Source organism: Ammospiza nelsoni, chromosome 4 (genome assembly GCF_027579445.1).
Source record: "Ammospiza nelsoni isolate bAmmNel1 chromosome 4, bAmmNel1.pri, whole genome shotgun sequence".
Classification (NCBI taxonomy): domain Eukaryota; kingdom Metazoa; phylum Chordata; class Aves; order Passeriformes; family Passerellidae; genus Ammospiza; species Ammospiza nelsoni.
Genome location: NC_080636.1, coordinates 6,924,070 through 6,951,845, shown reverse-complemented (window position 1 = coordinate 6,951,845; position 27,776 = coordinate 6,924,070). Strand labels below are relative to the sequence as shown.

Below are 27,776 nucleotides of genomic sequence, written 5' to 3'. Positions count from 1 at the left end.
ACACAGCACAAGATATTCCACTTTTTTATCTGCTCCAGGTCTCACTTGGATCATTTCAGGATGTGCAGCCATGGAGGGGTCCTGCCATCAGGGTTTGGGATCAGTTTTGGAGAATAAACTCCACAGACAGAAGGAAATAGGGAAAGTTTCTAAACCAGCTCAAGCTGCTCCCAAATGGAGAATCCATGGCCAGGAGTTGGAGGTGGAGCTGATCCCAGAGGAATGATCAGGATGGAGAGAGGGAATTTTTCTCTGAATTGGCCAGATTTTAAGGAAGGGACAGAAAAGATTTTTTTTTTTTTTTTGCCATGGCTGTGTGGAAAATGGTGGAAAAGTCCAAAATTTCTGGAGGGATCTGGATGCTCTGGAGGGATCAGACCTTTTTATTTACCCCTGGCTCTGTGTGGTCTTCAAGCCGTGAGAAATGGAATCGTAAAATCCTGGAAGGGTTTGGGTTGGAGGAGACCCCAAAGATGACCCAACTGCACAACTTCCACACCCAGGGTGCTCCAACCTGGCCGTGGGCACTGCCATGGATCCAGGGGCAGCCACAGCAAATCTGGGAATTCCAGCCCAGCCAGCAATTCCTTGCCAAGATCCCAGCCCAATCTCCCCTTTCCCAGTGGGAGCCATTCCCTGGCTCCTGTCCCTGCAGGCCTTGTCCCCAGTCCCTCTCCAGCCTCCCTTGTAGACCTGGATGCTCCATGAATTCTCTGGGATTGTTCATCCTGCTGGGAGCTGAGAAATCCCCAGCAGGAACAGGAAAATCACCCCAAAAAGGCCCTCCTGGCCCTGGATTTTATCCAAATTCTGCTTTTCCCCCTCAGCCCTGGGGACACAGGCCTGGGACACAGCTCAGCTCCCTTCTGGGAACTCTTCCCAAAAAAGGCTTCCAAAATTAAATAATAGAACTAAAATGAGGGGATTTGGGGAGGCATGGGACCCGAGGATTCCCTGGAATATCAGCCCCCAGTGGGTGTTTGTCCCTCCTGGTCAGTCCCTGCCTCCCTGGGCATTCCCAAGGTTCTCTCCTGAATTCTGTTAGCACAGAAAGTCTGAAGTTCTCAGTGACCAGGTGTCATGGTTTTTCACAGGAGACATTTAGAGAAGTGATGCACAGATGATAATAAAATAAGTGATAATAATTTTTTATACCCTTTTAAGGTTTTGATCCTGCTTTGCCTTTCTCCTAATCCTGTCTCAGGGCAGGAATTGAGTGCCCTGGGGATTGGCCAGCACTGAACCCACCTCTCTTTGGTGCATTGGGCTGGGAAATCTCAAAATCAGTGAAATCAAAAATGGGTGAACCAAAACTGTGACAATCCCCACTGAGGGGGAGACTTAAAGAAGTTCTAGAATTGAGAGTTGAGAGATGAATGGAACTTATGGTTTTTTTGGTTTTCAGGTTGTTTTTTTTTCTCTTACAACAGTTCAGCTCACCATCTACATTCTAGACTTGGTGTACAAAGAGAAAGGTACTAAAAAAGTTACAAGACACACAGGTTTAAGGTTTTTTAAAACTATTTTGTCCAATTAACTAATAGAATATATTTTATTTCTACCTTTCTACCAATAACTAATTATTTGTGTGTTCACACAACATCTGCATTGTGGCTCTTTGTGACCAATCTCCCTGTGCCACCAACACAGCAGAGAATGGTTGGAAAAGACCTCTGAGATCATTGAGTCCAACCTAGGACCATGCCAACTAGACCATGGCATGTCCAGTCTTTGCTTGAGCACCTCCAGGGATGATCTCCCACCTCCCTGGGCAGCCCATTTCAGGATCTCATCACCCTTTTTCTGAATAAATTCCTCCTAATGACCAGCCTGAACCTCCCCTGGTACACCTTGAGGCTGTGTCCTCTTGTCTTCTCCGTGATTGCTTGGGAGAAGAGACCAACCCCAAGGAGATGAAGAACAAGAAGGAGATCAGACAATGCCCCAAGTCCTCCATCTTTTATCCACCTCTGTGATCGTGTTCACAGGGGTCCCAGGTTGAGGGAAGAGATGAGGATCTGACTCCATGTTTCAGAAGGCTTGATTTATTATTTTATCATATATATTACATTAAAACTATACTAAAAGAATAGAAGAAAAGGCTTCATCAGAAGGCTGGCTAAGAATAGAATAGCCAAGAATGATAACAAAGGCAGCTGCCTTAGACTCTCTCTCCAAGCCAGTTGACTGTGATTGGCCATTCATTAGAAACATCCAACACGGGCCAATCACAGATGCACCTGTTGCATCCCACAGCAGAGGATAACCATTGTTTACATTTTGTTCCTGAGGCCTCTCAGCTTCTCAGGAGGAAAAATCCTAAGGAAAGGATTTTTCATAAAAGATGTCTGCGACACACCTCCATACTAAAAACCCCAAAATTTAGTTTTTCAGCCTATGATAAACTATATTACTGTATTTCACACACTCGTAGATTCCAGTTCATCGCAAAATCTTGGAAGCTTTCTCCATGGAAGGTTAAAGCAGTGTTCTCCTGAAGGTGAGGACATCTCAGGACAGGCAGAGGAACATTCCCTGAGCCCTGGGCTCCACCAGAGCAGGGTTCCAGCAGGGTTCCTGTGTCGCTGTAGGACACGAAAGAACACAAGCTCACACCGCTGTTCTCAAGGCAAAGAAAAAAGGGAAGTTTATTTTCTGACTCCAACATTTATAGTTTTCCAAGAGAGACAGTGGATTGGAGGGTGACAGTGCCACCTCTCCAATGCCACTGGACAAACCAACAGTCCATCAACTTTCTCCTCCTCCATACAGGAATGCAAAACATTGAGTTATTTACAGAAAGTGTGCGAGAAAGTTCACTAGAAGAAGTCAACATCAGAAGGCTTAGAAAATCTTAAAAAACCAGGTTGACATTGCTGACCTTTCCGTGCTCCCCCAGGCACTACCCGGCCCTGAAGACCCTGGAGCACCTGGAGCACACGTTCCTGCCCCAGGTGAGCCACTACCGCTTCTGCAAGGTGATGGTGGACAACATCCCGCGGCTGCGCGAGGAGATCAAGGAGCTCTCCATGTCCGACCTCAAGGACTTCCTGGAGAGCATCCGCAAGCACTCGGACAAGATCGGAGAGACCGCCATGAAACAGGTGGGATTTGGGGGAATTTGGGATCAGAGTGCCATGGAACAGGTGGGATTTGGGATCAGACTGCCGTGAAACAGGTGGGATTTGGGGGAATTTGGGGGGATTTGGGATCAGTGAGACTGCTATGAAACAGGTGGGATTTGGTGGAATTTGGTGGGAATTGAGATCAGAGTGCCATGGAACAGGTGGGATTTGGGGGGAATTGGGATCAGAGTGCCATGGAAGAGGTGGGATATTTGGGGGTGTTTGTGAGGAATCAGGATCAGTGAGACTGCCATGAAACAGGTGGGATTTGGGGGAATTGAGATCAGACTGCCATGAAACAGGTGGGATTTGGGGGGAAACAAGATTGGTGAGACTGCTATGAAACAGGTGGGATTTGGGAACGTCTGGGGGGATTTGGGATCAGAGTGCCATGGAACAGGTGGGATTTGGGGGAATTTAGGGGGAAACAAGATTGGTGAGACTGCTATGAAACGTGGGATTTGGGGGCATTTGGTGGGAATTGAGAACAATGAGACTGCCATGAAACAGGTGGGATTTGGGGGAATTTAGGGGAGTTTGAGATCAGACTGCCATGGAACAGGTGGGATTTGGGGGTGTTTGGGATCAGAGTGCCATGGAACAGGTGGCATCTGGGGGCATTTGGTGGAAATGAAAGAAGGTGAGGCTGCCATGGAACAGGTGGGATTTGGTGGAAAACAAGGTCTGCAAGACCAGCACAAAACAGATGGGATTTAGGGGCCTTTGGTGGTAATTGAGATCAGTGAGACCACCATGAAACAGGTGGGATTTGTGGGCTTTTGGTGGGAGTCCCCAATTTTTTGGGAAGAGGTTGGAGGTTCATTCGTTGTGTGGAAGTTCTGCTTCTCCAAGCCAAGGCTCTGGGATGAGTTTGGTGTTTTGTTGCTGGTTGAGGAGTGGTTGTTCCTTCCCTGGTTGCTCCTGGAGTTTTATCTTGGATTTCATTCTGGAGTTTATCCTGGGTTTTAGGCTGTTGAGAAGTGAGGATCCATTGTGTCCTTGGCTTCTCCCAGAGTTTTCCATGATTTTGTGGCACTCTGGGAGCTGTGATTGGGGGTGAAACTGATGCCTTGTGAAGGCTGCCCTAGAGCTGAGGCTGGACAGAGTTACAGAATAAAGCTGGGATTTATAAAAGGATCTCCTCCATGGATCCACCCTGGGCAGCACAAGAGCCCAGCCAGGGCTGCACCCAAGATGAACCAAAATGGTCACAAAACGAACCCAAGATAGACAAAATGGTCCCAAAGTGAACCCAAGATTACCCAAAATGGTCCCAAAATGAACCCAAGATGAACTAAAATGGTCCCAAAATGCACGAGCGCTCCTGGGGTCTCTCACTGTGATCAGTTCTGCTCCATTAGCACCTTGCAGTTCATTGTCCCATTGCAGCTTTAGCCCATGCAGTCCCACCCTGCTTGTTTTTCTCTCTCAGCCCACGGTGTTTGTGCTCCTGGGCTGAGATTTGGGTCATTTGTCCTTGGTGCCCAGCTGGAGCAGGAATTGTTTTGTCTCCCTGCTCTGTGCACAGAGCTCGGCATCCCCTCATATGGAGCTCAGACCCACACACTAAAGCAGCACAGAACCTGAAAATAGAAAAGCTCAAACCTGAGGCATCACAACTCCCCATAACTCCATTTTTCACTTGTATTTTCCACTTCTCTGCCCAGGGAATTGGTGCTACTGGCTGACCTGAAGACATTGTGTTGATTCCCCACTTTTTGGGCTAAAAAAGCAAGAGTTTGTGCACTGCAATTCCACGAATTTTGCATCCTAAACTGATTTTAAATCCAACCCAAACTTGGCTGGTGCCTCCCTCACCTTTTCCAGTGGTTGTGTCTGTGAAGGATGAGCTGATGAACTGAACCTCCCTGGCTGTGCCTTAAATCAGGGATTGCCTTTCCCACTCCCACTGAATATTTGGATTTCATCTCATCCCAGCAGAGCTGGGAGAGGCTCTGGAGTTGCCCTCCAGGAGGGTTTTGCAGCTTTGCTGGAATTCAGGGGCAGGGGCAGGGAGCTTGGCAAAAGTGTCAGCAGAACATTTTGCCCCATTTCTTCTCTTCTCATCCTCAGAACATCCTGCTTCACATCCCTTTTCCTGGGGTACATCTTGGCAAACTTCTTTACATCCAAGGCAGCGTGTCCCTGCTATTATGAGGCACGCATGCAGTGCTGTGCAGCTTGATTTATCCAGTGTCTGCTCCAAATGCTCTCCACAAGGGTGTCCCTCCCAGTATCCCCAGGATGGATGGATGGATGGATGGATGGATGTTTTCCCTCCCTGGATGTGCTCAGAGCTCTGGAAAGGAGCAGAGCTGGCGGGAGGCCCACGGAGCCGCGATTGGCAGCTCCGTCCATTCGGTTTAAATTAGGATCATATAAATTCCTTTAAAATTGTTTGATTTCACCAGCGGGAACGGAGGAGGCCTGGCTACAACGGGAGAGGAAATGGGGTTTTTGTAACATCACAAACGTGGGGCTGCCGCTGACAAGGGCTGAACATTTCATTTTGTGATAATCACGAGGATCTGGCGGCAGCGCTCGCAGCCGCGGCCGTGCTCCCGGGATCGGGGGAGCTCCCAGCCCCTCCTGGGATGGACCCAGGGAGGCATTCCCGGGGTCTCACACGAGGAGCTCTCCCTGCTCTCCTTCCCTCCTGGGTTTTAGCCCAATCTGAATTTTATTACCTGAATTCCGGGGGAATTCGCCGCCATCCAGATCCTGTTGTTAACGGCGGGGCCTGGAGCGGATGAAAGGAGCTGCACACACTTGAACTCCACTTGGACTTTGGCCCTGTGAACCTGTGTGTGTGTTTGGGTTTTGGTGGGGTTTCTTTTACAGGGCTCTGAGCTCCAGGCCTGAATTACATCCCATTAACACGTGCTGATATCCGGGCCGGCCTTTATTGTCCCACTCCAGGCTGGAATGTGCCAGGCATGTGGAGGAGGCCACTGGGGATGGAGCTGCTGCGAGTAAGGGGCCAAAAACAACCCAGCCTAAAGGCAGCCATGGATCAGGGCTGGGGACAGCCAGAAGTGTCAGTGCTGCCTTTCCAGAGGGCAGGAAAAGCAGCAGTTTATTTGTGGGAATCACCGGGATGCAGCAGCAGAGCTGGGCTTGAGTAGGCAGGGATCTGGGTTTGGACAGGGGGAGTTTGGACAGGTTGATCCAGGATTAACTGGGACAGGTTGATCCAGAAGGAATTGGGACAGGTTGATCCAGAAACAATTGGAAAGGTTGATCCAGGATGAATTTGGACAGGCTGATCCATGGGGAGTTGGGACAGGTTATCTAGGATTAGTTGTGAGAGGCTGATCCAGGATTAACAGGGACAGGCTGGATCCAGGGGGAGTTTGGACCATTGATCCAGGATGAATTGGGACAGGTTGATCCAGGATTAATTGGGACAGGTTGATCCAGAGGCAATTGGAAAGGTTGATCCAGGATGAATTTGGACAGGCTGATCCATGGGGAGTTGGGACAGGTTATCTAGGATTAATTGAGACAGGCTGATCCAGGATTAATTGGGACAGGCTGGATCCAGGGGGAGTTTGGACCATTGATCCAGGATGAATTGGGACAGGTTGATCCAAGTGACACAGGGACATTTCCCAGTCTCCAGACACAGCCTGGTGGCCTTTTGCTAACCCGGAACAATGTTCCGAAAAGGTACTTTGGGTCATGTTCCAAGTTACCCTGATTACCCAAATTATCCTGATAGCCCTAGTTATCTTGATAATCCCAGTTATCCTGATAAGCCCTGGCATTTCTGGGCTCTGGCTGACACTGGGCAGCACTGCTGGAATCCTTCTGGGGTCAGCTGGGTCTTGGTGCCTTTTCCAGGCAGGGAATGTCCCCGTGCTGGGTGTCACTGCTCCTGAATGGGTGACATTCCATGTTTTCCAGAGGTCACAGAGCCCTGGCTGGGATCTGTGCTGTGGCCATGCCAAGGCTGGGCTCAGCCAGAGCCTCTGGAAGCTCCTGCTCGGTGAGGGCTGGGGTTTATCCTGCCCCAGGACTTCCAGAGGCACCCCCAGAGCGGAACTTCCTGCTCCCATTCCGGGGGTTTGCCTTAACAAGGCAAAATGAGGCTGGTTATTAAAAATTGGGAGTTTTCCAGGCTTGGATGCAGCAGGAGAGCCTTGGAAAGGTCGCTCTGCTGGCTGGGAGGATTTCCACAGTGGGCTGGGGATAATGGGATGGGGGTTTCTGCTCCTGGGCAGGTTTGGGGAAGCAGGAATTTGATTTTCCAGTCGAATTTAGGAACGAGACCTTTTTAATCTTGGCTCCTGCTGCTCGTCTGCTGGGGATATTAAAGTCTTAGGAGAGGAAATGCATCCTTGGGGCTGGAGAGATGGGAAAGGACATGGGCAGCCACGGGCTGGGCTTGCAGGATTTTGGGAAGAGGCTCCCACAGCGCAGGGGATGCTGTGTCCCACTGGAGGAACAACGGATGGAGAGGAGGCACTGCCTGGGTTTGAATTAAACCCTGCCAGAATTTAGGGGCTGTTCACAGCCATCCCCTTCCTCCTGGCAAGGAGGAGCTGGATGAACAGCGGGAATTCTGCTGGGCTCTGCCCTCAGCATCCTCTGGTTAACGTCTTGCAGAACCTCCTCGAGGAAAACGGGGAGGAGATTTTTGTTGTTTTGCGCTGGATGAAAACCTCAGCCAGCTCTGGAAGCCCCTGCTATTTTTTTTTCATTAAGCCTTGGCCCCGAAATGTGTTATTTTAAGAGTGTTGAGCAGCCCTCTCCGGGCAGGGGATCCATCCCTTGCCACTGATGTTTGATCTGGAAACTTTTTGAGACAAAACCTCCCCGAGTGTCTGCCGTGAGCCGGAGCCTCCGCTCCCGTCACCATCCCGGATCCATCCAGGCCGACAAAGGCTCCAAGATCATCAAGCCCAACCTTTGATGTTTGGGACTTCTGGGTTTTCTGCACTCTCTGGGCTCTGGAGATGCGGTGTGAGAAACCCCAGAGGCAGGAGGTGGCATCTTGTGGGCTCTGTCACCGTGTGCCACCCCCTGGTCACACTCCGGGACATCCAGGGGTGGGGTGGGGTGGGGTGGGATGGGATGGGATGGGATGGGATGGGAGCTGCAGGAAAAAGGAGCAGGAGGAGATGGGAATGATGTGAGAAATGAGCAGGATTTTTGAAGTGGCTCCTGGAGGGAAGTGTCAGGCCAGGAGCTTGAGGTTGAGTGTGATCCCTCGGCGCCATGGATGGGAAACACGAGCGGGAGCGTCTGGAAGTGCAGGACACATCTGGGGAGGTGCTGAGGGCTTTGTGCGGATCTCAGCAGGTTCTGCCCTTCCTCGTGCTCCCCCTCTGCTCCCTCCCACATCACAGAGCTGCAGTGCAAATGTGCTTATTGTCATAAAAGGGCTTTTTATTCCCCGTTTCCTGGCATTCTGGGAAGGTTTCACTGTTTATTTAACAGGAATTCTGTGCCTTTAAGTCTGCCTTGAAAATTTATACTCCATAGGAAGTTTATTAATAAATGGGCATCCCTCTCAATTCCTTTTATGACCTCAGAAATGAAACTGCTAAATCATGGCCTTTTTTATTTCAGCATCTGGGTGAGGAAGGGCTGTGGGGTCTGGGGGATCCCAGCAGTGGATCCACATTCCCTGGGCATGACTGGAAAATTCCCTGGCACCAGAAAATCCAAGTTTAACTACAGGGAAAGCATGTGCTGGCCCAGCTGTTTGTGTGCTTGCCTTTTAGACTTCTTAAAAGTCCTGAAATCCAGAGATGTTAGAAATAAATCCTTAATCTTCCAATCATGGAATGGTTTGAGTTGGGAGGAGCCTTAAAGATCATCCAGTTCCAAACTTTTTCTGTGAGCAGAGACAACTTCCACAACCCAGCATCCTTCAGAGCAAATCCAGCCTGGCCTTGGACCTCTTCGAGCCCCTGAGACAGAATTAATAATTAATTATTAATAATTAGGCAAAGTGCCGGTGGAGGCAGGAGCACTCCTTGCTCCTTCCTTAGAGCCATCAGGACTGGCTGTTGTGTTTTTGGGATTTCAGCTGGGAAGGAGGAGCCCTGAACCTCCTTTCACTCAGCCTGGACTGTGATTTCTGTGTTGGGCACTGTGATTTTTCCTGCTCTGGTTTTTATTTCCAGACTGGGAAGTTGCTCCAGGAGCACCAGGATCCCGTGAGGTGAGGCAGCTCAGAGTGACCCCACAATAAACTCAATTTGTGCCTGGTTTTGTGTGGAGGAGCTCAGGGCTCTGGGCAGCACGGCCCTGCCAGGAGAGGTGATGGAATCACCTCAGAAATCTCTGGGAATGGCTCCCACCAGGATGCTGCTGCCCAGGGTGATTAATTCAATAAAAAGAATAAAAATATGGCTGCTCATAAACCTTTTAAATGGAGTGGGGTTTCCCAGATTTCTCCTCTTAAAAATTCCAGGGGTGGTTTTGGTGATGGGGAGGGGTTTGATGTCTCTGTGCTCTCCAGCTGGGCACTGCTCCTGCCCTGGGACTCTGGACATGGGGAGGAATCTCAGGAGGTTTTGGGAGCATTCCTGGTGTCCCACAGATGTGGAGATGGAATGGTTTGGGTGGGAATGGACCTTAAACCCCACCCCATTCCCATGCCAAGGGCTGTGCCAGGGTGCTCAGAGTCTCCAGGTCCTCACCTGGAGCTGCCAAACATTTGGTGAATGTGGCAAAATCCCAATGCTGTGCCAAGGTCACAGCTGGACACCCGAACTCTGAGTGCCGCACCCACCCCAAACTGCCCCTGACCCCACATTTTGGCTTTTGGTCCAGGTGAGCAAAACCAGGTCCTTCCTGCAAATGAGGGACCTGAAACCTCGTGCACAGGGTGCCATCTGGACCAAAATCCCCTTTTAGGAATGTCACTGCCATGGAATTCCTGGGAGCTTTGTCCAGTCCTTCCTGCCCTGGGCTGGGAGTGACCCCAGGAAGGGAAGGGCTCTGATCCTCAGGGAATTCACCCTGGGGCTGGAGTGAGATGGAAATGGGTCCATGCTGAGGGCTGGGCTTGTGCCAGCTGAGGTGCGGTGGTTCCATTGTCAGGGAATGGTGGCTCTGTTCTCATGGAATGGTGGCTCCATTTTCAGGGAATGGTGGTTCTGTTTTGTGGGAATGGTGAGTCAGTTCTCAGGGAATGATGCTTTGCTTTTCAGGGAATGGTGATTTGGTTTTCAGGGAGCAGTGGTTTGGTTTTCAGGTAATGGTGGGTCAGTTTTCAGGGAATGGTGGTTCTGTTTTCAAGGAATGGTGGCTCTATTTTCAGGGAATGGTGGTTTGGTTGTCAAAAAATGGTGGCTGAGTTCTCAGGGAATGCTGGTTCTGTTTTCAGGGAATGGTGACTCAGTTTTCAGGGAATGGCAGTTCTGTTTTCAGGCAATGGAGGCTCCATTTTCAGGGAATGGTGGCTCTGTTTCCAGGGAATACTGGTTCTGTTTTTGGGGAATGGTGGTTCAGTTCTCAAGGAGTGGTGGTTTGCTTTTCAGGGGACAGTGGTTTGGTTTTCAGGGAATGTCGACTCAGTTTTCAGGTAATGGCAGTTCTGTTTTCCACGTGTTTTCCAATGCTGTTTTCCATGTTTTCCATACCAGAAAATGGTGGCTCAGTTTTTAGGGAATGGTGGTTCCATTTTCAGGGAATGCTAATTCACTTGTCAGGGAATGATGGCTCCATTGTCAGGGAATGGTGGCTTGGTTCTCAGGGAATGGTGGTTCTGGTTTTGGGGAATGGTGAGTCAGTTCTCAGGGAATGATGCTTTGCTTTTCTGGGAGCAGTGATTCAGTTTTCAGGAAGCAGTGGTTTGGTTTTCAGGTGATGGTGGTTCCATTGTCAAGGAATGGTGGTTCTTTTCTCAGGGAATGGTGATTTAATGTTCAGGGAATGCTGGTTTGGTTTTCAGGGAATGATGGCTGAGTTCTCAGGGAATGCTGGTTTGGTTTTCAGGGAATGGTAGCTCAGTTGTCAGGTAATGGTGGTTCAGTTTTCAGGGAATGCTGGCTCAGTTCTCATGGAATGGGGCCTCCATTGTCAGGGTATGGTAGTTCCATTGTCAGGAAACGGTGGTTTGCAGGCACACAGTTTATGGTGGTGGACAGTGGGGCTGTGGCCCCCAATCATCCCTAATTGGGCACAGCTGTGGGAAGCAGGTGAGCAGCACTGACAGCCATGAGCCATGGAGGGCCCAGGTGTGCTGGGCAACCACACAGGGCACACAGGTGTGATGTGTCAGCATGGGGGGATAAAGGCTGGGCTGGAGGACAAGAAGGGCAGATACCTGAAGCCTTCTGAAGCAAAATGATATTACTGTGTGCGGGCAGACCCCTGAAGCCTTCTGGTGAGGTGAGTGTTACTGTGTGTGGGTTGAAGCCTTCTGAAATTATGTGGTGATACTCTGTGTGTTGTGGCCATCTCAGCTGGGGCATGTGCTGTGATGGTGGCTCCATTTTCAGGGGCTGGTGGTTTGGTTTTCAGGGAATAGTAGCTTCATTTTCAGGGAATGGTAGTTTATCTCTTAGGGAGTGGTAGCTCCATTTTCAAGGAATAGTGACGCCTTTTTCAGGGAGTGGTAGTTCATTTTTCAGGGATTACTCGTTCATTTTTCAGGGATTGGTGGCTCCATTTTTTTGAGGAATAGTGGTTCCATTTTCAGGGAATGGTGGCTCCATTTTCAGGGAATACTCATTCATTTTTCAGGAATGGTGCCAAGCTGCCTGCCCTTCCCATGACACTCTGGGCCAAATTGCAGCCAGGTGCTGCAGCACCACTGAGGGGATCCTGCAGCAGCCCAAGGCTTCCCTTCCCTCCAAGGCTTTTTGCAAAACCCCCAAGTTCTGCCGTCAGGCTCAGGTCATTCAAACCTCTCCACATATTCTTCCAATTCCCATCTATGGCAAATTTAGAACAGCTTTAGTTTCAGGGAAAATGTCCTTCAGTTCCTCCAGGCCAGGAGGAACTGCTTTGTTCCCTTTTGCTGGTTTTTGGGAATGGGCCAGGGAGGAGATGGCTGGGACACCCTGGTGGCTTCGATTTGGGGTTTCCATCTGCTGTTCCTCACTTTTGGTTCCTCAGGAAGCTGGGAAAGGCTGGGATGCAGAAGGGTAGAAGGAGCTCCAGCACCACCAGGGACATTCCCTGGTCCTGTATTTTCAGCGAGGTGGGATTTGAGGTTTTCCTTTAAAATCTCTGCTTTTTGGTGGTGGGTGTTGACCTGGGCCAAGCTCACCTGTGCCTTGGGATGGTGGGGTTGTTTAGGTTGGAAAACCCTGTGTGATCTGAGCCCAGCACTGCCCCATGTCCCCAAGTGCCACATCCACAGGCATGTTGAATCCCCTGGGGATGGGGATTGCCCCATTTCCTTTGCAGGTTTGGGAGGGAAATGTGGGTCCTGCTGTGTTCCCATTCCTGCTGTTCCAAACACCCCTCACAGAAACATCCTCTGGGCATCTCAGGTCTTACCAAACTCAGGAATTAGGAAAAAAAAAAACATTCAGAAAAAGGATAGGGATGATGGGAACAGCCTGTTGGAGATGATCCTGCTGGACTGGAGGGATTTTCCCTGGCATTCCAGGTGTGCTGCAGCAGGAGCAGAGGGCACGGAGCCTTCCCATGCCTCAGGCAGACTTGGGAAGAGTTTAGGAAGTGTTTGTAGGGAAAAACTAAAGCCAGATCATGGGAAAAGGAAGAGGAAAAGCTGTGGCATGCAGCTGTCTGGGGGTATTGACTGTGTCTGATGCTGGGATGGGTGAGGGGGAAGGTTTGGGGCAGAAACTACTCCTGTGTGTAGAGAGGGAAGAGCAGGAGGTGCCTGCAGGTGTTGGTGCTTCACCTCCTCCCTGAATGCAGAGGCTTAGGGAGTTGTGCTGCTTCCCTGGGCAGGTAAAATCCCATTTGTGCTGCTTCCCCGGTGATCTCCATCCCCTCTGTGCCAGCTTTCCCTTGGTGTGCCTGTTAAAAACAAGCAGAGCTCTCCTCTTTGAGCAGCTCCTGCTCCAGGGTTGGGATTTTCCATGTTTTAAGGTTCCCAGAGGAGTTGAGAAGCCCTTGGGAAGCTGTTCCTGCCTGGCACTGGGGATCAGAGTTCCCAGTGCTGAGTGTTTGGGGTTTCCTGGGATTGTCACATCCCCAGCACCTTGTCCTTGGGATCCTGCTGGGGACACAGCTCTGGGTGTCTCAGTTGTGGCTTCTCCTTCAGCGGAACATCCCCAAAGGCTGTGGAAAGCCCTGGATTAAGCAAAGGACAATTCTGGAGAGGAGAGGTTCTTGGCTCTGAGCTGCTTTGGGGTTCTGTGAGCTGGGCTGTGGGAATTGGAACCTTCCATGGGGTGTTGGGGAGGAATTGCTGGCTGGGAGGGTGGGCAGGGGCTGGGCTGGAATTCCCAGATTTGCTGTGGCTGCCCCTGGATCCCTGGCAGTGTCCAAGGCCAGGTTGGACATTGGGTTTGGATCCACCCAGCACAGTGGAAGGTGTTCCCATGGCAAGGATGACACTGGATCATCTTGAATATCCTTTCCCATCCAAACCATTCCATGATTCCATGATCATTATTGCTGTGGTGATTTGTCCCTCCTGTTGATTTGCCCTCTGGGCCAGCACCCCCTTTCCCACTGGCTGATGCATCCATGGAGGTTCACATCTCCTGGATTCTTCCTTTTACCAGTACTTTTCCCTCTATTTCCAACTTAATCCGGACTAGATTTTTTCTCTCCTTTTGTTCTGCTTTGCCTCTTTGCTGCCTCTGTTGTTCCTTTCTATCCTCATTTCATTAAAACTTGGAAAATCCATCTCTGCCTTGTCACCCTCACTGGGAGCTGGTGCTGGGGGGGTGTAACAGCATGGGGAAAAGCTGGATCAACTTCCCACCTCTGTGGCTTGGTTCCTTGGGTCCTGAGTAGAGAACCCTGCCCAGACATGGATGTGGCGGATGTGTTCCTGTCCTGCAGCCAGGGCTGGTTCCTCTCCTGGGATTTGGGGCTGAATCCCAGCAGAAGGTGGCCCGGTCACCTCTCTGTGCACCCAGTGCTGGCTGAGTTCTTTGGTGCTGTGTCTTCATCCCTCCCTTTCCACCTCAGTGCAGAGAAGGAGAAAAACAACAGAATTATTCTGGAATTTAGGCCTAGCCTAGACTGGGATCAGCTGGGCTCTCCTGGTGTCTCCTCCCTGGGCTCTCCATGATTCCAGAGATGCCCCAGGAATGTTGGGGGTGGGCTGGGGAGGGGTTTGAGTGTGTTGGGGTTTGCAGAGACCCCAGGGCTGGCTCAGGGCTGCTCCTGGGGATGCCTGGTTGGGATCCCTGGGGCTGAGTTCCTGCAGGATTGTGATGGTGTTCACAGCGGTTTTCAGGTGAGGGAAGAGATGAGAACGTTGACTCCATGTTCAGAAGGCTGATTTATTATTTTACGATATACATTACATTAAAACTATACTAAAAGGAATAGAAGGAAAGGTTTCATCTCAGAAGGCTGGCTAAGCTAAGAATAGAAAAGAATGATAACAAAGGCAGCTGCCTCAGACTCTCTGTCCGAGCTAGCTCTGCTGTGGTTGGCCATTAATTAGAAACAGCCACATGAGACCAATCCCAGATGCACCTGTTGCATTCCACAGCAGCAGATAATCATTGCTTACATTTTGTTCCTGAAGCCTCTCAGTTTCTCAGGAAGAAAAAATCTTAAGGAAAGGATTTTTAATGAAAAGATGTCTGCAATACAGGACAACCCTGGCCCTGCAGTGCCTCGTGATGCCAAGGGCACATCCCAATCTCCAGATGCTCCAGGGAGCTGTGAGGACACTGCCTTTGGTCTGTGTCTGAAATGTCGGGTGGCTGGGACTTGGAGAATGTTGAATATTTCACATGAATACCTGTGAGCACCCTGCTGAGAGGAATCCCAGAATCCTGATGTGCTTTGGGTGCAAGGGGCCTTCAAGGCCATCCCATTCCATGGGCAAGGTCACCTTCCACTGTCCCAGAGTGCTTCAGCCTGGCCTGGGACGCCTCCAGGAATGGAGCAGCCACAGCTGCTCTGGGAATCCTTCCCAGGGTCTCACCTGCCTCTGAGTGAGGAATTGCCTCAGTGTCCTCTTCCTCCTGCTGCTCATCAGCCTCTCCTGGGGCTTCCCAGAAATCCCTTGGCATAGGAGACCCTGGGGATTTTTGTGCCCAGAAATCCACTGGCAGAGTCGAACCTGGAGATCTCTTTGTGACCAGAGATTCCTTGGCACAGGAGGAGCTGGAGATGTCTCCATGACCAGAAATGCACTGGCACAGGAGGAGCTGGAGATCTCTTTATGACCAGAAATTCCTTGGCAGAGAGGAACCTGGAGATCTCTCCATGACCGGAAATCCACTGATGGAAGAGAACCCAGAGATCTCTTTGTGACTCATTTTTGTGACCAAAAATCCACTGGCACTGGAGATCCTGGAGATGTTTTTGAGACGAGAAATGCACTGGCACAGTAAAAATTGGAGATCTCTTTGTGGCCAGAAATCCACAGGCAGAGGAGGATCTGGCAATCTCTTTGTGACCAGAAATGCACTGGCAAAGGAGAGCCTGGAGATGTTTTTGTGACCAGAAATGCACTGGCACTGGAAAACCTGGAGATCTCTTTGTGACTCATTTTTGTGATCAGAAATTTCTTGGCACAGGAGAACTGGAGATCTCTTTGTGACCAGAAATACACTGACAGAGGAAGACCTGGAGATCTCTCCATCACTAGAAGTCTACTGGCACTGGAGAACCTGGAGATCTCTTTGTGACTCATTTTTGTGACCAGAAATCCCTTGGCACAGGAGGGCCTGGAGGTCTCTCCATGACCAGAAATCCCTTGGCAGAGGAAAAACTGTAGATCTGTGGCTAGAAATGCACTGGCACAGGAGAACCTGGAGATCTCTTTGTGACTCATTTTTGTGCCCAGAAATGCAGTGGCACAGGAGAACCCAGAGATTTCTTTGTGACTCATTTTTGTGCCCAGAAATCCCTTGGCAGAGGAGAAGCTGGAGATCTCTCTAACTTGAAGCATTTTCCTTCGGGCTCGCTGGCGGGTGACACAAGTGGAACATGGAGCTATTAATGAGCAGCTCTGCAGGGAAAGGGAATTCGTGTCCTGTGGATCAAAGGAATTTGCTGGGGATTAATTCCATTTATTTACAAGTTCAGCTGCTTTGTAAACGTCTCCTTGTCGGGCCATTCCTGTTAACAGTGGCCGGGGCTGTTTTTAATAACGTTTTTTTATTTGGAACAAAGCTGGCAGGAACCTTCTCTGCTTTCCTTCAGGGTTGGTGGCATTGCCTTCAAGCCTCCCTGGCCTCAGAGGCTGAGGTTTAACCCCTTGGTAGCCAGGGAAGCTGCTCCAGACATGGAATATCTGGAAGCACTTGGCACAGGCTGCAGGAATCTGGTTTGGGTCTCAGAGCCCAGAGTTTGACATGCAATTAAAAGGCCGCGAGCTTTTCTCGCTCTTGAAAATTTCTTTTGCAAGTGTGGCTGTTAAAGTGCACTTTTATCGGCCACCTGTGCCTGCCTGGCTGTTTTACAGAGGGGCACTGGCCCCGTAAATTGGGGTTTTTGTCCCCTTTCAGGGGTTATTGGGGAGTGGGGCTGTTGGTGCAGCTGCAGGAGTTGGTGTTTGCAGCTACTGCAGCTCTGCTCTGGGGAGGGAGCTCGTGTGGGGCCAGGGATGCACACCTGGGCTGCTCCCAGGGGAGAACTGGCTGGGAAAAGGGAAAGGAGGGAACAGGGAAAGGTGCTGTTCCTTGGGATTCAGGAGTTGGACACATACCTGGAAAGTTGGAGCAGCCTTGAACCCTCCATGGGACTGTTGGGAGGCATCTCATGGCCTGGAATGAAAAATGCAAAGTGGAGCTGCTGCAGCGAGCCCAGAGGTGATGGAAATGCTTCCAGAGCTGGAGCCAGGCTGGGAGAGCTGGGAATGTTCCGCTGGAGAAGGGAAAATTCCAGGGAATCCTCAGAGTCCCTGAAGGGCTCCAGGAGAGCTGGAGAGGGACTGGGGACAGGAGCCAGGGAATGGCTCCCACTGGGAAAGGGCAGATTGGGCTGGGATCTTGGCAAGGAATTGCTGGCTGGGCTGGAATTGCCACATTTGCTGTGGCTTCCCCTGGATCCCTGGCAGTGCCCAAGGCCAGGTTGGACACTGGGGCTTGGATCCACCTGGGATAGTGGGAAGTGTCCCTGTCCATGGATGGTGGCACTGGGTGGGATTTAGGGTCCCTTTAACCCAAACCATTCCATGACTGCGCAGAACCCACCCTCCGTGGGGCTGCTCAGCCCCATTTGTTGTGCTGGAACTTCAGCCTGGAGGATCCTCAGGGAACATAGGGTTTGGTTTGTAGGGCACAGCCAGGGGAGGTCTCATTTAAGCTCCTGTTCACACTTTTAGGCCAGGCGTTTCTCAGGGTTTTACCTTGGAAACCTCCATGGATGAGGCTGCAGAACCTCTGGGGTCTTTCAGTAAGAACCAGTTGTGTATTGTTCCTGCATCTTCCTGGTGACCCCCTGTGGGGACTGAGGGATCTTTTGGGAGCCTTTTCCTCTGGGGTGATCCAGCCCCTCATCGCAGGTGTCCTCCTGCCCTGCCTGGGCAGTGCCATCCTTGTCCCACAGATCCCAGCCCTGTTCCATGGGCTCCTTGGGATGTGGTGGTTTCACAGAAGCCTGGAATGCTTTGGGTGGAAGGGACCCTAAATCCCACCCATTCCCACCCCTGATGGTTTTTTGTGGGGTGATTTGGTGGGAATTTGTGAGTCCCAGCTCAGCCTTGGAACATCCAGAGCAGGGATGGGACAGGTTAGACTTGATGACCTTGGAGAGTTTTCCCAACCTCTGTGATTCTGGGATTGTGGGATTTTCCTCATCCTGACCAGACCCTGTGAAGTGCTGAGCTCCTTTTCCATCCTGACACCAGCCTGAACCTGCAGGAAACCCCTTGGAACTGCAGGAATCCCTTGGTGATTTTTTAATTTTTTTTTTTTCTATTGGGGTTGGGATTGAAAGTGTTTGAGATGGCATTTTTTGTTTGGATTTGAATATTTAATATTTTTTATTTCTATGATAGTCTTGTAGGTTGTGAGTTTTACAGTATTTTACTAATAAGTGATAAAATGACCCTGTATTTATTTTGATAACATCTTTTAAGGAAAAACGATCTAATTAAGAAATCATGCATACATTATTCTTATTTTTAACTTAATAACTAATTATTTATGTGTCATAATGTGGACTTTTTAGTGTAATTATCCAGTGCCACCCCATCCATGGGCAGGGACACCTCCCACTGTCCCAGGTGCTCCAAACCCCAATGTCCAACCTGGTCTGGGACATTCCTGGGTATCCAGGGGCAGCCGCAGCTGATCTGGGAATTCCATCCTGGCAGGAGTGAAGGACTCATGGCAGGAATGAAGATTGAAGATGCTGAGGTCTCCTGTCCATGCCCTGAGCTTTGTGTGCAGGGCCTCGGTAGGGGAGGTCCCTCTGTGGGATCATGGTCCTGGAATGTGGGTAAATCCCAGCCAGGGAGACTTGGATTAGCTCTTCCACCAGCAGGGACAATGAAATTCCATCCCCCAGGGAGGGATGATGGGATTTATGGAGGCTGCACGTGGCTCTTCCCTGGTTTATGGAAACCTCTGGGCTCTGGGAGTGCTCCCAGGTGTCCCCAGGCTCTGGGGCTGAGTCCTGCAGTTCCTGTGGGATTGTGGCCAAGGGCTGGACACCCCTGCAGGCACCTTCTGTCTTTATTCCATGAATCCCAACTTCCTCTTCTCCTCTTGCTCTCCAGGGATTTTTTCTGCACAGCTCTGCCCACCTTGGAGCCTTTAAGGCTTAATTTTACCCTGTGCTTTTATTTTATATAGAAATAAAGACAGGATGAGTTGGCTCATTGAATTATTTCTCTCATTTTATCGCTTCTTGCCTTATGAAGCCTTAATATCCGTGCTGGGACTCCCCAGTTTGTTTCCTATACCTCCAAGAGCTTTCTGGGGGGCATTTTCCCCTCAGAACTCCACATTTTGGGTGCCACCTCCTCTCCCCTTCCCCTCCCCTGTACCAAACCTCACTCTCTGTGTGATGTGGTTTTTTAAATCCCAACGACTTGCTTTGAGTCAGAGCCTCCCCATCCTGAGCAGCCATGAGGAGAAGGAGCTTTTTGTGCCTCATAAAAAGCCCTGGGAGCAGTTGCTGCTGATAAAATGTTGACAGACCCCCTTGCTCGCCGCTCCCCATGGTGCCACTGCAGGGAAATGTCCCCATGAGGGACAGCTTGTGTACAGCTGAGCTTTATCACAGACAAACAAGGCTTTGGAAGCCTTCAGTGATTCCTATTTTTTCCCCCCCTCCCCATTCCCTCCAAGCTTTTATTTGCTTTTCTCCCTTTTAAGCTGAATTTACGGCTTCCTGGCCCGGCTGATTTCTGATTGACTTAAAAAATCATCATAAAAAAAAAGGCCCCCGTGTAGATGGAGCTGCTGAAATGCCTCCAAGGCGTTGTTTATAGGTCCATGTTCCCTCTCTGCTCAGGGAAAGTGAGCCTTTAATGCCTTCCACATTTCCTGGGCTCCAGTACAGAGCACTGTGGCCTTTGGAGATGCTTTTTGCTGCTTTTTGTGATTCTGAGGGAAATGTCGGCAGCCAGGGCCGGGATTCTGCCTCTCAAGGTGAGGCTGATGTGTCTGGCTCTGGTGGGAGCTGGAGGGCTTCCAGAAGGTGCTGTTGGATGAGTTTCGCTCCAGAGGGGATGGAGGGTGAGAAAGGCCAGGTTTTTCCAGGCTGGACAGGCTCCAGGAGCAGAGAAACCTCAGAAACATCCCCTGGTCCCACCTGGGCTTGCAAAGCCCCGTAGAGCTCCAACCCTGTCTCACCATCCCTACAGCCAGGGAACTTGTGGTGGGATGGAGATGGAGCAGGGACATCTTGGACACCTCATCCCTGGGCACCTCCAGGTTGTGTCCATGGCTGAAGTTTGGGATGTAATTCCCATTCCTGGACACTTCTGTTAAATTTCCAAAGGAATGGGGGTTGAAGCAGGCAGGGAACACATGGTGGGATGGAGCAGGGACACCTCGGTCACCTAATCCCTGGATACCTGTGGCTGAAGTTTGGGATGGAATCCTCACTCCTGGATACTTCTGTTGAATTCCCGAGGGAATGGAGGTTGAGGCAAGCAGGGAACTCGTGGTGGGATGAAGATGGAGCAGGGATACCTTGGTCACCTCATCTCTGGACACACCTCCAGGCTGTGTTCATGGCTGAGGTTTGGGATGGAATTCCCACTCCTGGGCACTTCTGTGTAACTCCCAAGGGAATGGGTGTTGAGGCAGGCAGGGAACTCGTGGTGGGATGGAAATGAAGCAGGGGCACCTCAGTCACCTCATCCCTGGACAGACGCCTCCAGGTTGAAGTTTGGGATGGATTTCCCACTCCTGGACACTTCTGTTGAATTCCCAAGGGAATGGGTGTTGAGAACACGTGGTGGGATTGAAATGGAGCAGGGACACCTCAGTCATCTCATCCCTGGACACCCGTGGATGAAGTTTGGGATGGAATTCCCACTCCTGAACCCTTCCGTTGCGTTCCCAAGGGAATGGGGATTGAAAGAGGGTTCAACCATCTCCCCAGAGTTCACCTCATTCACCTCCTCCTAAACCATCCCTCCATTATGTATTTAATTATCCTCCTGCAACAACCTGGAGTGGATTTGGGGAGCACAGCTGGTGTCCCTTTGTCCTTTCTCCTGCATTAATCCCAGGTTTATGAGGAGACACTGCAGGTTTTTTCCTTCCTGAGAGGTTTTTCCATCTTCTTCCCCTTGCTGGGGCTATGGGGTGAGCACAGGCTGCTCCTGCAGGGGACACAGGATGGACATTCCAGGACATGGATTTGGGACAAAGTGGAAGCAGCTGCTCACTTTGGCTCTAGAATTGTTCAGTGTCTGATTTTTGATGTAGAAAATGGAGTTTTCCTGTCCTGTCTCACCTGGTGGTTCTTTGTGGGGTGATTTGGTGGAAATTTGTCAGTTGTGTGTCCCAGCTCAGCCTTGGAACATCGAGAGTAGGGATGGGACAGGTGAGGAGTCCCACAGCTCCTTTTCCATCCTGACATCAACCTGAACCTGCAGGAAACCCCTTGGAACTGCAGGCATCCCTTGGTGATTTTTTAAAAATTTTTTTTCTCTTAAGGTTGGGATTGAAAGTGTTAGAGATGGTATTTTGTGTCTGGATTTGAATATTTAATATTTTTATTTTTATTATAGTTCTTGTAAGTTGTGAGTTTTATAGTATTTTACTAATAAGTTATAAACTGGCTCTGTATTCATTTTGATAAGGTCTTTTAAGGAAAAAACTATCTAATTAAGAAATGATACTTATATTTTTTATTTTTAACTTAACTAATTATTTATGTGTCATAATGTGGACTTTTTGGTCTAATTATAAAATATTACTTTTAAAGAATAAGATGAAGAAGGGCAAGCTTCTGCTCTAAAACTTTCATCTTGTCTTATATATTTGACTATATTTTAAAATTTTAAGTTTTTTACTCGGTGATATTACACACTTCTATTCAAATTATACACTCCTAATTCCAGTGCTATCAATTAATTTTGGAAGTTTTCTTTATGCTCTCAGGTCAAATGCGGGGTTCTCTAGAGGGTCTGTGCCTTTCAACACACAAAGTCCAAAATTCTCACCATCTGGGGTTCCAACAATCCCTTTTTGCCTGATTTTCCTGGAGTGTGAGGGAGCTGCTGGGGCTGTGAGGGGTCAGCTTGGATCACTGTGTTCCTGGTCAAGAAATTTGGGATTTTCTTTGGTCCTCATACCCCAATAACTCCTTGTTTGCATTCTAGAGGAAGTGGCAGGTGATAAATTCTGGGTTTAGGGCATAGCTTGGGTGCTGACTCTCTGGTTTTGCTGTCCCAGGTTTGCTTTAGGAAAGCTGAAGGAGGATTCTTTGTAGGCTGAGTGAGTCTTTGGTGTGGAAACGTTCATAAAATCCATTTGTAGGGTGAGCAGCCCTTTAGCAGGCTGGGCTTTGTAGGGGAATCTCCTTCCCAGGGGGATCCAGGCTCTGCTGCTGCTGGCTCTGGTTTCCCTCCAGCCCTTCCCAAGTCATCAGGAGCAGAAGATTAAAAACAAAAAATAGCAACTTCAGTCCAGTCCCTAAAGTGCAACAATTTCTTCAGTTAATCAGAGAACCATGGAGTGGTTTGGGTTGGAAGGGACCTCAGAGTTCATCCAGGGCAGGGATGGCTCCCATGGACCAGGCTGCTCCAAGCCCCAATGTCCAGCCTGGCCTTGGATTTTTGTTTAGGATTCCAATTGTTTTGGATTCCACAGACACAGAAATGGAAGGAGGAAAAGAAAGAGGCAGATGTAAAAGGAGGAAAAAAAGGAGAGACAGAAGTGAAAGGAGGAAGGAAAGGACAGCAAGGAGAGACAGAAATGAAAGGAGGACAGCAAGGAGAGACAGAAATGAAAGGAGGAAAGCAAGGAGAGACAGAAAGGAAAGAAGGAAAGCCACAGAGATGCCCTCCTTGACGAGAGCTCCTCTCCCACCTCTGGGCTCTCCTGCCATGGCCTAGGAGGTGACATCCAGCAGATCACAGGGCTGGCCTGGCTTGATTTGCAACTGATTGCCATAGCAGAGGCTTTATAAGGATTGAAGTTGGGATTTGTTGACTTTTCTTATCTGTCAGGCTCCAGTCGCTGTGATGTCACTCCAAACCAGCACGAGCAGATCGTAAATCTGAATTATCCCTCACTGCTCTGGGGTGAGGACACTTTTATCTATTTATTTTATCTATTTATTTTATCTATTTATTTTATCAATTTTATCTATTTATTTTATCAATTTTATCTATTTATTTTATGTTTTATTTATTTTCATTTTTAATTTTATTTTTATTAATTTTATTTATTTGTAATTTATTTTTCTTTATGAATTCTATTTATTTTATTTATATAAAAATGTGTTTATTTTAATTACTTTTATTTATTTTAGGTTCTATTTATTTTTATTTTAAATTTTGCTTTTATTTATTTTATTTATTTTAAATTTATTTTTTATCTGTATATTCTATTTATTTATTTATCTATTTGTTTTTAAAATTTATTTATTTTAATTATTTTTATTTTTATTTATTTTACACCATCCCATGGCCATTCTTGAGGTGGTTTCTCCTTCCCTCCTGATGTCTGTGGGAATCCAGCTCATTTTCCCGTTGTTTTTCCAGTCTCATCCAGGAGTTTTGCTCTTCCCTTCGCTCCTGTCACTCTGGATATGGCAGAATGAGGGAGCAGCCATGAGAGGAAAGGGAAAGGAAGGGAACTGGTGATGTTGGTGCTGGAGAGGCTCTCAGGCAGATATTCCATAGGAGTGCATCCAGGGATTCCTGTGTGGATCCCACCTCCTTCTCCATAGTGAGTTTCTTAATGTGGCAGAGATTTTTTAATATATCTATATAAAAATAAATATGTGTATGTGTATATACAAGGGCATGGAGGGACAGGACACAGAGAATGGTTTAAACTGAGGGAAAATAGGATTAGAAGAGGTTTAATGGAGGAATTCCTGTCTGGGAGGGTGGGGAGGCTCTGGAATGCAATTCCCAGATTTGCTATGGCTGCCCCTGGATCCCTGGCAGTGCCCAAGGCCAGGTTGGACATTGAGGGTGGGATGCACCTGGGACAGTGGGAGGTGTCCCTGTCCATAGCAAGGGAATGAACAGGATGATCCTTAAAGTCCCTTCCCACTCAAACCATTCCATGATTTTTGTCAAGTTTCAAGAAATGTCCATTTTGCTAAAAAAAAAAAATAAACTGGTGGCCACTTTGTGGTGTACAAGAACAAAAATCCGGTGTAGGGGTAAATCTGAGACTGAGGTGTAGGAAATGTAACAGCAGCTTTGGGGAGGAATTTGAGATAATTCCCTGTGGAGTGTCAGGTTTGGGGTGATTTGGTGGAAATCTGTGAGTTGTGTGTCCCAGCTGAGCCTTGGAACATCCAGAGCAGGGATGGGACAGGTGAGGAGTCCCACAGCTCCTTTTCCATCCTGGCATAAAACTGAACCTGCAGAAAACCCCCTGGATCTGCAGGAATCCCTTTTTGCCTGATTTTCCTGGAGCAGGAGCATGAGGGATCTGCTGTGGCCGTGAGGGGTTAGCTTGGATCATTGTGCTCCTGGTTAAAAAATTTGGGATTTTCTTTGGTCCTCATACCCCAAATACTCTTCCTTGTTTGAATTTAAATCCCTCCTTTAGGAATTCCAGCTGGACAGGTCAGGTTTGTGCACAGGAACAGAAAAATTCCCAAAGCTGAGCTGGAAGAGCTTGGCCGAGCTTGAGGCTTTGGCATCAGGGATGGGATTTGGGATCATTCCCATGGGAGGTGCTTTGACCCCATTGCTGTGCTGAAAAAGAGTGATTTGGTCATCACAACCAAACAACTCTGATCCTAAGTGCACTTAGAGTGTGAAAAATCAGATTTCACCCAGAGTTTTCCTTTCTTTTGGGGTTTAATTGCAGGGAAGGGGCTGTGGGGAAGTTGGGGCCTTTGGGAAGGGGTTGGAAAAAGCAGCTTGGGGTTGCCACTGTGCATTATTAATTTGGTGTGTGCCCACTCTGGGGTTTCAGGGGCAGGCTCCCACTTCCAGCATGCTCACTGTGGCTTTCCCAGAGTTTTCCCAGGGTCTGACAGGCTGATCCAAGGCTTTAGCTCTTGGAAACCACTTCAGTGGGGCCTGGGAGCCACAGAGATTATCCAAGCTGGAGCAATCAATCCCTTATGTCCTGAACCGCTGGAGATCCAGGGCTGAACTTCCCCTCGCTGACTCCTAACACTGAATCAACTCCTTTTTTTGTAAAAACCAATTTTTAAATCATTCCTCCTTTTGAGTTACGGGCAGAGCGAAGGGGGCTGGGATTGGGAGACCTCGAGCTGGAGGCAAACCTGGGCTTTGTGTTGGAGCCAGGATTTATTTTATTTTACACCATCCCATGGCTGTTCCTGAGGTGGTTTCTCCTTCCCTCCTGATGTCTGTGGGAATCCAGCTCCTTTTCTGTTGTTTTTCCAGTCTCATCCAGGAGCTTTGCTCTTCCCTTGGCTCCTGTCACTCTGGATGTTGCCAAATGAGGGAGCAGCCATGGAAGGGAAAGGAAAAATGGAAAGGAGAACGGGAAAGGGAAGGGAAAAATGGAAAGGAAAAGGGAAAGAAAAAATGGAAAAGAAAAATGGAAAGGGAAAAGGAAAGAAAAAAGGGAGAAAGGGAAAAGAAAAATGGAAAGGAAAAAGGAGAAAGGGAAAGGAAGGGAACTGATGGTGTTGGTGCTGCAATCTCACAAATTCTCAGCCACATGAGAGAAAGGGAGGGCAGGTCCTGCTGGGGGCTCAGCACTTCCAGGGAATGAGCGAGGGAAGCAGGAAAGGTAGGAGTGTCCTGGGGAATCCTCCGCTGTGGGGTGCAGGACATAGACGTGGCCCTCAAGGGGCTCTGGTGTCCCTCGTGGGGCCATCCCACAGGATTTGGCCACATTTGGGTTCTTGGGAGGCTGAATTCCAAGGGATCAGTGGGGAGGGGTTGGGTTTGAGCAGGGATTGCTCTGCTGGAAGAGTGGTGAAGCTCTGGGGCAGCTCCTCAGGGCAGGGATGGAGGCACCATCCCCGGAATGGTTCAGGACAAGTGGATGGGGCACTTTTGGGATAGGGTTGAGTGGGGATGGGGTATTTGGACAAAACTTGGACTTGATGGTCTCAGAGGGCTTTCCCAACCTTTCTGGTTCTGTTGGAAGCCCCAGGGGAGCCTTTAGAAAGCTGTGGCTGAAGGAAATGAATGGAATCAGTTTGTTCTTAGCTGTTGAGGAACTGTGGGATCTCCAGGCCTGCAATGCTGGGACTTGTCCTGCCTGGACACCAAAATCCAGGAGTCAGGAGCCTCCAATCCTTCAGAGACTCCCTCAGCAGCTCCAATGGTCCCAAACTCTTCATTTATTTCCTTCCCATCCTCATTAACTGCGTTAGAGCCTGCCTGAAGTGTGAGGTTTCACGTCCCTTCCAGGTTCCTTCTCCTTCCCCATCTCTGTGATCTCCGGAGGTGCAGCTCATCCTTTCCAGCTTTTTTTAGGAACAATGGAGCACGGCCACTTTCTCATTTAGATGAAAAAAAAAAAAAAGCTTTATAGGGTTGTTATTGTATAAAAAGTCTCCAGTTGGGGCTGGTGATCAGTGAGGGGCAGCCTTTTGTAGTGCCTGGGTAAATCTGTTCCAGTGCCACGAGCAGACGGGTGTTTACATTAGCGTGTTAATTCCTTATATTTGGGGACTTCTGATCCATGGAAAAACAAAGTAATGAAAGAGTTTTTTTATTCTTCCCCCCCCCCCCCCCCCCCCCCTTCTTTCTCTCTCTCTCCATAAATTAGAAACATTCACTTGTAGAGGGGAAAAAAAAAATTGTGAAGTTAAAGGCAAAATTATGGCATTTATTATCTTGAATTTCCATGACTGGTTAATTTTGCCTGTGTGTGGGTGGCTAAATAATCCTTCTGTTTCCGAAATCTTCCCGAGGAATTCTTTGTTAGTGCAGCGAGACAGACGCCCACTGTGGAGAGTTGAAATGGTCAAATCCCAAATCCCATCCCGGTGCCGAGGATGGCGGATCTGCAGAGGGGCTGAAGGGATTCCTCATTTCCACAGGGTTAATCCCTGTGCTCCTCACTTTTGGGAAGGGACAGGGGTGGGATTGAGACTTCTGCTCAAGCAGAGATGGCTCTGGAGTTTCTTCCCTGGAGTTTTGGTGAGGGAACATCTGTGGGAAGGCAAAGGAGCCTCCTGCCAATCCATGGAAAGGGATTTGGGATAAGGTCTGGGTTTCTGCAACCCAAGCTCTCCCATTTTCCATCTTCATGCCTCTCTCCTGGTGTAGATTTTTATTCTGAAGTCTTTCAGAGCCCTCAGAAACAGCTTTGCTCTTTGCCCATCTGTCGTCATGGAATGGGTTGGGTGGGAAAGGACCCTTAATCCCATTCCTATTCCATCCCCATCCATGGCAGGGACATCTTCCACTGTCCCAGGTGGATCCAAGCCCCAATGTCCAGCCTGGCCTTGGGCACTGCCAGGGATGCAGGGGCAGCCACAGCAAATCTGGGAATTCCAGCCCAGCCAGGAATTCCTTGCCAAGATCCCAGCCCAATCTGCCCTTTCCCAGTGGGAGCCATTCCCTGGCTCCTGTCCCTCCATCCCTTGTCCCCAGTCCCTCTGCAGCTCTCCTGGAGCCCCTGCAGGCCCTGCCAGGGGCTCTGAGCTCTGCCTGGAGCCTTCCCTTCTCCAGGGGAACATTCCCAGCCCTGCCAGCCTGGCTCCAGAGCAGAGGGGCTCCAGCCCTGCAGCAGCTCCGGGGCCTCCTCTGGGCTCTCTGCAGCAGCTCCACGTCCTCCTGCTGTTGGCCCCAGGGCTGGGGCAGCTCTGCAGGTGGGCTCTCACCTGAGGGAGGGGCACAGGGACACAGTTCCCACCTTGCCTTTGGCATCAGGGCTGAGCAGGGGGGTCTGAGCTGGACCATTCCAGACTCATCCCCAAACCCCAAACCCCTCTCCCAAGGCTCCTGGTCCCTTTGGAGCAGACCAGGAAGGGCCAACATCC

General features: G+C 49.5%; 1 protein-coding gene across 2 annotated transcripts in view; it reads left to right on the top strand.

The window, feature by feature from the left end:
- EXOC6B (exocyst complex component 6B) overlaps positions 1 to 27,776 on the top strand; it is a 293,111-nt gene that overhangs the window by 61,448 nt on the left and 203,887 nt on the right. For both annotated transcript variants that reach the window (XM_059470236.1, XM_059470235.1), the window contains exon 6: positions 2,900 to 3,104. In XM_059470236.1, the coding sequence (XP_059326219.1) occupies positions 2,900 to 3,104 (205 nt within the window). The remainder of the gene's footprint in view (positions 1 to 2,899; positions 3,105 to 27,776) is intronic.